Here is a 12,405-nt window from a genome sequence, read left to right as displayed (position 1 = left end):
TACCACTAGCACCACCTGGGAAGTCCAGTGTGTCACAGAGCTGATTTCGAAAATGGCCTTGCTCTGATTGACCTAATTTTTAGAAATGTTAGTGGACATTCAAGGCTCAGAAGACCCTGGGAGTTCTGTAGAGATTGTACTGCCCTAAGTATTAAATAATTCAGTCTTATTAAGGAGAAGCTCCCTTAGGAGGGTGAACATGAGAAACTTACAGGAGGAATCTTTTAGAGTTGAAGATTCATGCTCCCAAACTCTCCATATTGGACCCACTCATAAAAATAAAGGCCGTTGTACACATCATTTAGACTTTGAGATGATTCCTTCATGTATTTAAGTCTGGAAGACAAGGGATCTTTTTTGGAACCATCTTTCCTATAGGGGCCTTAATTTTCCATCACATTTTGCAAACTTATTTAACAAATTTGCTTATCTTCTGTGCTTTGTGTGTGCTTACCCAGTTGGGTCTGACTCTTTGCGACCCCGTGGACTGTAACCCACAGGCTCCTCTGTCCATGGAGCAGGAAATGGAGCAGGTTGCCATTTCCTATTCCAGGGGACACTCCATGCTTTATACAGGTCTTCAGACTTCAGGAAGGACATCTTTCAGCAACTTTTCCCAACCATCTCATTCTAGTTCAGCATGTTTCCAGTTTAGGGTCAAGTTGAATTGATTTCTTAGTTTTCAGATGGAATGCCAGGTTCTATGAAAGAGCCACAGATGCACACACACTTGTCATTTAAACCAGGAGTTAGCAAACCTTTTTTTTTATAAAGGACCTGATGGTAGATATTTTTGGTTTTGTGGGCCACCCCACTTCTGTTGTAACTACTCACCTCTACCATTGTGGCCAGATACAGCCATAGATAAACATGTAAATGAATGAGCATGACTGTCTTCTAATAAAACTTTATTTACAAAACAAATGATGGACCAAATTCAGCTGGACATTTAACTGTCTTCTTAAGATAATCCAGTATACAAATATTCAACCCGAAGGAAGTGTTTCTAAAATAATTGTTTGATTGGATAAAGGATACACTTCATAATTCCATAAAGAAAGCAACCATTTTACTCTCCTGGAACTGTACTTTGATTAAAAAAAACAAATTAATTTAAGCATGATTTTCAGAATGTTTCAAATTTTCAGAATGTTTCAGAATGTATCTCAGACTTCGTTAGCATTTGTATTTCTTGTAACCCTTATTGTTTGTTTCAGTCTCTTTCAAATTGTCTGATGATTCCTTTCAATAATAGCACTCTTTTTCTTGTTATTATAACATTTATAGAATTATTGCATATGTTAACTGAACCAGTTTGTAGGATCACTGACTGTTAAAGTAAGGGTTTTGACTGTGATATCTCTTCCAAGTTCTTTTGTGGAAAGAACTTAGAAAGCTTCAACGATAAATGTAACTATGAATGTTCTTTCTTGCTTGGAAGACCCAAACTAAGGTATGTAAACAACTGCAAGACAGTATCTGAAGGCTATATAAAGAATCCTTTCCTAAGTGTGTATCCTACAGTATTTTACCCATATAACCTAATTTTGAGATGTTTTCTTTGCACCAGGTAGAAATACTTTAATGTTAATTGACATGAGGTTATTCTTAAATTGAAACAAATATTAACCTGAAGGCACCTAGGATATAAAGATGGAGGAAGCCGAATAATAATTATGTTCACAAATTCACTCTAATCTCAAGCAACCTATGATTTTCTCTTTCAAATGGCATGAAAGAGCAGCACAAAATTCACAGCTTTGATCTTTTTCTGCTCAACAGAAGAAGTACCGGCAGCATCCAGATGCTTTGAAGTTTACCAGTATTAAAGACACTCCGGAGATGGTCCAGGCCAGAATTAGTTATACCCAAGCAGTGGATGTAAGTGATAATGTATATACATCATGACTCTAAGCGTGGGCTCTTCTTTCAACCCTGCGATTGAAGCTGAGGGGTTCTTGGCTTGCTCCTTCTGTTGTTCTAAGGATGAAGGAGCTTCTTATCCTTTGCTGAGACTCACCTTAGCGGGGGTGCCTCTTCATCAGGATGCAAATGGGGTGTTACCGCTGCTCTTAGCCGCCAAGTGGGGCGCCACCACCCCAGTGCCTCTGGCTTTCATTCCTTCCCATTTGCATGTCTCCAGGATTTGTCTGAGGTCAAGGCCTTTTCCCCTCTCCTTTTGTTTTGAAACATTGTTTTCAGAAATGGGACTTTGGGGCGAAATTCTTGATGATTGGAATATTTAGGAATTGGAATGCTTAGGGTTTCTTGGGACCCAGGGCAGGAATTCTGGCTTTCTGAATTCCCCTAAAGACTTCGAAAGTGATTTGAATCTGATTTATGTACATTAGACTAACTTTCAAGCCATTTCCCATCTTCCCTTTATAAAGTGAAACCAGGATCTGGCCTTTTGCCTCTCGGCGCAGGGTTCCTTGGAGACTGGGAAGAATGACGAGGTCCTCTAAAAATTCACGTTAAGACAGGATTAGCCCTGTTTGGCTGATTCTACTGAGAGGGGCCCCTGGGTCATTGCGCAGGACAGACAGGCCTTTAAAATATCTTCAGACCTTTTAACTTGCCACGAGGGAAACTGATAAACCTTGGTGGGGAGGAGTTGCCAAATGTCTCCCTTGCTTCCCAATTGAAGAAATTACTCCTGTTGTGCCATATTCGATAGTCATTCTGAGATGGCTTGAGTGCCTATCTGAATATGTTATGGGATGATTTACAGACTTACGGGTTTAGAAATTTTATTATTTCTTGACCATCAGCCCGTCAGAAGCAAATTTAATTCTGGGAAGCGTAGATGGTCAAACAAGAACTTGTGTAGCAAGAGAAAAAAAAATACCTGCTTTTTCCTTATCCTAGCCAACTCTAGGGGGCACTGCTGTGATACGTAGAAACTTGGACATGTCTAATAAGATTTGGGATGGAAAGCCCGGTTTAGAAACTTTCTCTGGTGGTGGATGCCAAGTCCATGTGTCACTGCTAACTGCTGGAATTATCATAAGCCCAGATCAGAGATCTGGATGGACAGAGCCCCAGACCCACCCAACCCACCGGGAAGAGGTTTATTAGCTAGCATAAGAATCCTTGAGGTGGCAGGGATGGGGGGAGGATGGAGGTAGGTCCAGGGAAAATCTCAGCTGTGGAAGAACCATTCTCTCTCGTGCCTGCTGTATTTTGAGGTCCTGTACTTGTTTGTTCAGCCGCTCAGTCGTGTCAGCTCTTTGCCACCCCATGGACTGCCGCACACCAGGCTTCCCTGTCTTGCCCTATCTCCTGGAGTTTGCTCAAATTCATGTCCATTGAGTCTGTGATGCCATCCAACCATCTCACCCTCAGCCGCATGTCCTCTCCTAGCTCACAGTTAATAACAAAATTCCTAGAGATTAACCAGACCTCATTCTCTCATTGGACACCCATCTCAGCAGTGTGCTCCAAGGGGAGTGTTCACTGAGAGGGCAGGTTTCAGCCTGTCAGGTTCTGGGCTGGGAAGTAGAACTCGGGAGGGAGTGAAGTGCATGTCACCGGGGAGAGGATCACTGTGCAGTCCTGGAGGAGGCAGGACGCCCAAGATCCTGTCTCCACGGGGAGGGAACGGCGGCAGCGCCTATGTCTCCTGGAGGGTGACCTGGCTGATGGCTGCGTGGGGGAGGCTTCTGGGTTTAATGCAGAACCTCTCTGCATCCACAGAGGTTATACCGGGAACAAGGAGAAAACCTAAAGCATCATTACACACAGACCGCTGACCTCCCTGAGGTCCTGCTGGCCAAGCTGAATGCCATGAATATCAGCGAGGTGAGGCTGATGGAGGGGAGAGGGAAAGTGTTAGTCTGTCAATCACGTTCGACTCTTTGTGACCCCACGGACTGTAGCCCACGAGGCTCCTCTGTGCATGGAATTCTCCAGGCAAGAATACCAGGGTGGGTAGCCATTCCCTTCTGCAGGAGATCTTTCCGACCCAGGGATCGAACTTGGGTCTCCTGCATTACAGGCAGCTTCTTTACACGTGAGCCACCAGGGAAGCCCTGATGGAGGGGTTGCTGGTTTTAATTGCGGGAGATCCTGGACCTGCACGGTGGCACCGCACCCGTGCTGGGAAGCATCCCGCACTCCTGCTTTCGGTTTAATGCTCTGCTGTCACCGAAATGTGCAAGGTTTCTGACAAGGGGCCCCACGTTTGCCTTTGCGATGGACCCTGCACGCTGTGTGGCTGGTCGTGCAGAAGAGCCAAGCACATTGATGAGGATGAGACTAGGAAAACTTCCTTCATACAAAGGGCATTTATACCGAGGGGCTGGAATCTAGGTGAAGCCCTATTTTCTATATAGAAGCTATATTCTATAGCCTCATAATATAGGTGAAGACATCCAGCCAAAGAGAGACTTGGGAGACCGAGCTCTTTCCTTCCCTCATCCCTGTCGGCACCCCCCTTGCCTCTTCTTCAGCGGAGACAGTCGAATCCTCTTGATTCTCCGTCAGGAGCTGTGCACCTCCAGCCTCATGCCTCCTTCTTCCAATCAACTTGCTGCTCAGAACAGTCTGGTTCTGACTTCAGAGCTCTTGCCTCTTAAACCCCAGCCCCAGCCCCATGGCACTCCCCTCCAAGGCTGGACACGAGGCAGGTTCCAACTCTCGGTTGGTTTTTGCCGGGCCACAGTGATCTCTTAATTGGGGGGGAACACGTCACAAGAAACCAGATTCTTGTTTTGATCGTGGGAATTTAGGAAAGGTCTTTATTGGCGCCCGTCTTCTCAACAGACACGTTATAAGGAATCCTGGAGCAAACTTCGAGACGGTGGCTATAAACTGAGACTGGATGCCATTCCGTTCCAGGCAGCAAAGGCTTCTGGCGAAATCATAAGTGATGTGAGCTTCACACCCGCGTTCCTGTGACAATGTTTAATACTCACCCATTTGTATTCCTTTTGCCCCTAACCCCTGCCTTCTTTTGCCTGTGGCTAATATCCTCTCCTATCCCCAACTGACTGTGTCAGGGCCATCAGATAACGACCGGCGAGAAAGAACATGCCTTACAACAACAACAAAACTCCCCTAGCCGGGGTACAAAGCTGATGCTGGACTGTAAATATGGACCCCGGGCAGATGAAACGCACCCTCCGCCAAGCGCTTTCCTAAAGCCAGTCCATGTGACGAGACTGTTAACAATGCACCCACCTTCCTCCCAGCCTGGGCCGCCCAAGCGCTCTCATGCCCTGCCATTTCATATCCCAGCCCTTTAGTCATTGGGAGGCTTGCATATGAAAGAATAGGCCTTTTGACGACTCCCGCGCCTTTTCTTTCAACTCACCCAGTTACTGTCAAAAGAACAAAACATTTTTTGCCCAATACCCACCTCTTCCATTCCGTGTCCCTTGTCCCCGAGCTGTTACTCTCTCCCGCTCTCTTTCCCTTTAGTACAAATACAAAGAGGCATTTGAGAAAATGAAAGGGCAGATGCTCGGCTCCCGGAGCTTGGAAGATGATATCAGCCTTGCACATTCAGTGTACGCGAGCTCTCTGCAGAGCCAAGTAAGTGGGAGAGAACTCAGTGGAGCCTGGACCCCCAAACCTAATGATGATGCACAGCCCACAGATGTCCTGTGTCCTTCTGGTTGTGGGTTTTGGCTCTGTCCCGGCTAGCTGGGTGGCATGGTCAGGACCCTTGGCCCCTCTGGGCTTCAGCTTCTTCCTCGGTCAAGTGAGAGACTGAGCATTCTTTGATTCTCTCATTCTATGATGTTGACCAGCGGCCACAAATGGAGGCCTGTGGGTTGGGTTTTGGACTGCAGAAGTATTTTGTTGGGTCTGCAGAGAAAATGAATTGCAGACTTTTCAAAATGGGAAACTTGGCATGAAAGTTTTAAAGTTCTGTGCCGAAGCCAGGCCTGGATTCCTCAAGGCTACCGTTGAAGTTGATTACTGAGAGCCCCATTTAGAAGGGATCTGTGCCCTCCTGGTCATGCAGCCAAGCCCTGCTCACCCACTTCCTCCTTCATTCAATTATGCTACCTATCTGGCTCCTGGTGACATCTGGGTTTGCACCCCTTGACTTTGATCCTCTGGTTGCTGGTACATGCGTGTATGGTATCTCCTTGTACATATGTGAGTTGGCTAATGGCTGGGATGAAATCTAACATGTGTCCGACATGTAGCAGAGGGCTACACCCTTTAACATGCAGTGCCTCATTTAATCATCAGCTTATTTCTAGGAACATTGTTTGTTCACCCTGGTTACTGGTAAGGAAACCTAGACCCTGAGTGTCTCAGTCCCTTGCCCAAGGTCGGCTGGAAAGGGGCAGAGCTGCACATGGAGCCAGCTCTCCATCACGTGCTCTCTCCACAGCTTCTCTGCCTCAGTTTCCCTGTTTCTAACACTTATTTCCACTTTCCGTACCAGGGTGGGATTGGACATGAATTGTCCGTGGCTTTTAACTAGGGGTTGGGGGAGGATGAGCAGAAGTGGGGGTGGGTGGTTAGGAAGGAGGGTGGGCAGAGCTTGGAGGGCAGTGAGAAGACTGGAGGAAGAAGAGATGGTGATTATGCATCTGACTCCTCAGAAAGCCCAGAGTGAGTTTCGAGGACCTTCAGACAGCTCCTCTGAGGACTGGGGTGGAGCTTGAGGTCTGCAAATGGGCCTCCCCCTTCCTGCTGCAGGATGTGTGTTGGGCTCTTGGGAACTCATCCCTCAGAACTGGCTTTTCAAGCATCTGCCCGCTGCTCCTGGTTCCCAGATTTACTAGGATGTCATTGTCTAGTGTTTGAAGACGCTGTCCATTAGCTAGCGTAGGGGGAGAAACCCTGGTGTCTCAGTCTGAACTTGTGAGGGTGATACGAAGTGCTGGGGAGCAGGAGGCAGCTCAGCCATGCCTCCTCTTGCTTTTCGAAAGCGAGACGATCTCGACTGGAACTAGGGAACCACTGAGATTTTATCTGCCCCTTGAACTTCTGTATTTTCCCCAAGTGGGGGAGCCCTGAGCCTGGGTCCCAATCAATGACCGCAAAGAGCTGAGAGTGGCGAGTGGCAGGACCTAGAGATAAGTCCTGCTTATTAAGCCAGTCCCCGTAAGAAAGGAGGACTGGGCCTGCCAAGAACACCCCTTGGGGCTCACCTGGGACAATCGCAGCACGTTGTTCTCCCTTGTGGCCCTGATGTAAACGGCGGCTTTAAAATAACTGTTGATCTGTCTGCCCATCTAGGTGAATTACAAGAAAGACTTTGAACACTCAAAGGCGCAGTTCCATCTGCCGTTGGACATGGTAACCCTGGTGCATGCCAAGAAGGCTCAGACCCTGGCCAGCGACCAGGACTACAGACACCCACTCCCCCAGTACACGTCCTTGGCTGAGGACCTGAGGCTCAGCTGCGCCAAGAGAGCTCACAAGTTGCAGAGTGAGGTAAGGGGACCTGCCTCTCTCTTCGGGCTCTTTTCGTCTTAAATTTGACTGTGAGGCAGTGACCCACAAGCTCCTCTTGGCTCAGTGGGGGCTCCAGAGATGAAGAATCTTATACCTGGGATTTCTTTTGAAGCACTGCCCCTGTTGTTCCTGCCTTGCTCTTCATAAGCCCAGTCACATAAATCTATTAATAACAGCAACAATTTATTGAGTGTGTTAAGTGTGTGTTTAGTCGCTCAGTTGTGTCTGACTTTGTCACCCCATGAACTTAACTTTCCCCTGTGGAGCCTGCCAGGCTCCTCTATCCATGGAATTCTCCAGGCAAGAATACTGGAGTGGGTTGCCATTTCCTTCTCCAATTTATTGAATATTTCTTCTGAATTCTAGGCGTTACGTTTATAAGCATTGTCTCTTTTAATACTCAAAATAACCCGATAGTTTTTATCCCCAATTTGCAGAGAAACTATAGTGAGTCTCAAAGACGTTAAATAGCTCATGCAATATCACAAAACTATAAATGAGAAAGGGGGTGCTGAGTTTGGAGGGAGTTCAAGGAAGATGCCTTTGAGGCTCACGGTTTAGCATGTTCAGGACCCAGGTTGGGCTGGGGGTTCCTCTGGGAGCCTCATATGTTCCTGGGTCACCCGTCTTCTGAAGAGGCCTGAGGTCTGCCCAGACAGGTGCTCAGAGCCCCTTTGGAACTAACCCAATTCAGGCAGAGAAGAGTGTCGGGCGGTTCTTGTTCAGTCGCTCAGTCATGTCCGACTCTGTGACCCCATGGACTGCAGCACGCCAGGCTTCCCTGTCCTTCACCATCTCCCGGAGTTTGCTCAGGCTCATGTCCATTGAGCCAATGAGACAGAGCGCAGGGAAATCAGGGCCCCAGAGACCATCCGTGGGCCCTCCTAAGGAATCTCCCGAGGCCTTCACAGTCCCCCCAAGTGCGTTTCTAGCTCATGCTGCCCATTTTCTTAAGCAGCCAGGCCTGGGAGCATTGGGAAGTGTTGAAGAATTTCCTCACTTACCGATGTATCTTCCCAACAGGCAGCAGCATCCTTTTTGGTGCTCATCTTATCCCCCAGCTTGCTACATTTCCATTGCCGGGAGATTTGCAAGTAATGGGCCTGAGTTGGAAATAAGACAAGCTCTCCCCGCCACACCCCTCCCCCTGAAAAAAAAACCAGCTTTCTGGTTTGGCAGAGCCTGAGAGCTGAGTGGCGCTCAGATCTGGGTAGCTGTCATCTGTTGGAATTTTCTGCCCGTGTGCAGCGTTTACTGAGTGACATAAACTGTCGGGAACCCAGGAGCAGCTGGAGGAACTAGTGAGCCACCACGCTCAGCTCAGGGACCCGTTTGTCACTTGAGCAGAGCCCTGGCTGTCCCTGCCTCTCATTGCCTTAGCAATTGGAAGGAGACACACCCAGGGGGTGCCTCGGTGGCTGAAGGGGAGTGAATTTGAGGCCCTCTTTAAACTGTCAGCCCAGACCCTTCCGGTACACCCCCCCGCCCCCGCCCCCATCCCTGCAGACTCGGGGCTTTGTCAGATTATTCTGGATTCATTTATTAGTTCTTTCTTAACCCATGATTAATTCATGCCGCCCTCTGCTGCTGGGGTTTGTTTTGAAGACCTATTAAATCATTTCCACATTTGCCCCAAGACAGCTGACTTTCTTAACCACAATCCGCTCCAGCGATTATTTTTTGATAGCCCACATGAAAATAAAAATCCGCTGAGCACCCCTCTAACAGCTACAGAGACGAGTGACAGCAGAATTATTTTCTTCTGACCTACATTTTTGTTTCCCTAATGAGCATTTACTCAGAAGCCTGTGTGCGCTCGCTGAGTATTATGTGTCTGGAGACGCTGATTTGGCCTTGAGTTCTAATCATGATGCTGTCTGTTATGGGTCCTTCCTTGTTCCACGTGATTGGTTTTTCTGATTCCTTGTAGAATTTGTACCGGTCGGACCTGAACTTTATGCGAGGTGTTGCCTGTGTCATTCCAGGCACATTAGAGATTGAAGGGAGAAAGAGAGCATCTGAACTCATCAGTGAGGTAACTGGGGGCCCAGGACGGGGTGGGGGTGTCGAGTATATTCCCCAGGAGAGATTAAACAACAATCAGTTGTGTCTTACTAAAGCCAATTAGATGGTACATTTGTTAGCCATAGTGATTCGCCCGGCGTCTCCCCTTACTCCCTTCTCCATTCAGAAAGGGTGCCACATAAGACAACTTTCCAGATTCCAGGTCAGGTCCTGTATTAATACCATACAAGAATTATTCACTGGCTCGCAAGATGTACTTTCCCAGAATCCCTTTGAAGAGTGGCTTGTGAAAAGAGAGCAGGCTTTGGAGACACAGATGGTGATTCATTTGCTGTGTGACCTCAAGCCAGTCACCTGCCCTCTCTGAGCCTCAATATCTTAATCAGTCAAATGGGACTACTCAGACCTGTCTCATTTAGTTTTTGAGAGGATCAACAGTCATCTAAGCACTGTGCTTCTCTGTTGGCTGTATATGAAATTGTTGCTGTGAGCCTGGTGATAATTTCTTGGTAAAAATATAGAAGTCTGGAATTCTAAGCTTTTTGAACTCCTGAGGAATCTTGCCCACCCCTGGGAGGACTCTGGGACTTCTGTTCCCAGTAGACTGGCATAGTGGAAGGCATTGGAAGTGAAAGGCGGTCAGCGTCCAGCCTGGGTGCCTCAGACTGGCTTATGCATTGATTGATTAGAAGCTCTGAGCAAGCAGAAAGGGCCTCACTGTGGGAGTCGAGATTTAACTTTGTGCTTTGCTTTTCCAATGAAATCTCTAAAGCAAGTGGTTTCTAAACTTCATGGCGCATCAGAATCCCCTTTGGAAACTTAAAAAATTTACAGAGGCCTGAGGCTACTGCCGATTTATTGAATCCCATTTCCTGGGGTGGTGTGCAGGCATGTGGGTTATTTTAAGCTGAATGATTGTTTCCCGTGTACCCCCAAAGCTGAGGAACCCAGGGTCTTCAGTGAGCAGAGGAAATTTGGGACCAAAACATGAATTTCAATAGTCACGTTCATATGCGTGGCAAAGGACTAGCTCTCCCTTTCTTGTTAATAAGCCTCTGATTCCGTCTGTCCTCTCCTCTCCTCCGTTTCTTCATCTCCCTGAGTTCTGAGGTCACAAGAGCAGGTGATGGACTGGATTCTGGGTCACAGACTGGCAACCTTTGCAAAATGAGGTTTTATAACTAGTGCTTAAAGAGCTGATTCTTCCTCTGGTTTTTCATTTCACCTTGTCCTCTTATTCCCTCCTGTGTGTGACTTCAGAGTAAATACCGTCAGCATCCCCAGTCGCTCAAGTACACAGCCGTGACAGACACACCCAGCCTCACTCACGCAAAGCTCAGCAACCAGATTACAAACGAGGTAAAACCTTTGGATGACTTCAGGATGGGCTTTTTAAAAAACTGCTGGATTGTTTGTTTTTTTTTAAAAAGAATATCAATATTTGTGGGATGGGGGAGGTGGGGAGCAGGGGAAAGCATGTGTGTTTGCATGGAAAGAAAGGAATATCATTAGATGAAGCCTAAATGGTTTCCAGAAGGAAAAAAGGCCCAGTAGAAAATCTGGTTTAGTCTGTGGTCTTGCCCCGCCCTGCCACCCCAACCCCAAATGCATTTACAGATTGACAGCCTCAGCATCCCCTGGGAGCTTGTTAGAAATGCCGAACCTCAGGCCCCACCGGAGAGCCATCGAATCCACAAGGTCATTTAAGACCCTCACGGCTTGGCTTTGCACATGAAAGTTTGAGAAGTGCTGGTCTGTCATTTGTCTGTTCTAGCTGGGCAGATATTGGCTAACCCTTCTTCCATTGTCATTCCGTCGATGGTGATGGGGAGGATTTGTGGTTGTCCGGGGACGGTGATTGATACAGTGTGAAGTCTGCCAGGCTTCTTGGTTCTCTGCCTTCCCATCTTCTCGCTCACCACTTGCCCAATTCTCACTGTAATATTCGAGCAGAGGGGGCCCAGGGAAGAGACTCTTAACTCCGTCAAATCATCGTTCCAGCTCTACCTCTTCGGAGTGGCTCTCTGACATGTTTGAAATAGCAAGTGAGCTTGGCAGAGAATGAAATGAGTTTTTCAGATTCTCCTTCTGACCCTAGCTTTTAAAATTCAGTTGAGATTTGGGTATTTATATATTAGTTTCCACACTTACCCCAAGATTGAGCTAAGAAGACCCAAAGGGCTGTGTAGCAATGTTATCGATTTAAGAGTCCCACCGAACCTATCTTGCCTGCTTTGTGATCGGGGTACTGTGGGATAGTAATGCCTCCTTCAGTGGCCTCTGGCCTCGGAGAGCTCGGCAACCGCAGGCCATTTCTAATTACAAGAACATGTGTTTTCACGCCGGCTGAGGCCCTGCACGGGAGCACTGGTGTGTTTGCCCGTGGGAGGATCCTGGGACTTTAGTGAAGGATGCAGACCGGGGTTTGGGAACCTCCTTTCCAACCAGCAGAACAGCTCCTAAATTTCCCAGATATTAATATTGTCTTTACACCGTGTCCTCAGCAAAAAAAAAAAAAAATCTACAATGGAAAGATCTGTAATGGTATTCCTAAAGGTGTTTTCCAACCGCCGCCCCCCCCCCCCCCCCCCCACATTATTGAGCAAAGTAGAGGGCAGGGAAAAATATCTTTTCTTTGACTCACCTTGAGTTCTCGGCTGGGGCTCTGTAACAAAAGACAGATGAACAAGGGAAAAGCATGCACATTTATTTAATATGAACTTTAGGGGATGCAGGAGTCTTCGTAAGGAAATGGAGATCAGGAGGAACCGTTAAACCTGAGCGTTTTTATTCCAGGTTTGATGAAGAATGTAAGATCATGGGCAGGTGTCATAGAACAAAAGGGGATGAGCTGAGGGTAGGAAACTAGGGGACACTGAGTTTGTTCAGATGCCTCTCGGGTTCCTCGGGGTTCAGAGATCAGATGCCCGTTTCCCCCTCCACCAGAGGGAGGGCGGC

The 12,405-nt window shown here is 47.5% G+C and overlaps 1 protein-coding gene across 5 annotated transcripts in view; it reads left to right on the top strand.

Moving 5' to 3' along the window:
* Positions 1-12,405, top strand: part of LOC122708973 (nebulin related anchoring protein) — a 75,281-nt gene that overhangs the window by 44,278 nt on the left and 18,598 nt on the right. For all 5 annotated transcript variants that reach the window (XM_043925888.1, XM_043925891.1, XM_043925889.1 and 2 more), the window contains 7 exons: positions 1,783-1,881; positions 3,697-3,801; positions 4,765-4,872; positions 5,422-5,535; positions 7,204-7,401; positions 9,353-9,457; positions 10,708-10,806. In XM_043925888.1, coding sequence (XP_043781823.1) covers positions 1,783-1,881; positions 3,697-3,801; positions 4,765-4,872; positions 5,422-5,535; positions 7,204-7,401; positions 9,353-9,457; positions 10,708-10,806 — 828 coding nt within the window. The remainder of the gene's footprint in view (positions 1-1,782; positions 1,882-3,696; positions 3,802-4,764; positions 4,873-5,421; positions 5,536-7,203; positions 7,402-9,352; positions 9,458-10,707; positions 10,807-12,405) is intronic.

Source organism: Cervus elaphus, chromosome 15 (genome assembly GCF_910594005.1).
Source record: "Cervus elaphus chromosome 15, mCerEla1.1, whole genome shotgun sequence".
Taxonomy (NCBI): domain Eukaryota; kingdom Metazoa; phylum Chordata; class Mammalia; order Artiodactyla; family Cervidae; genus Cervus; species Cervus elaphus.
The sequence above is the reverse complement of the archived record's forward strand: the minus strand, read 5'-3'. Positions and strand labels throughout refer to the sequence as shown.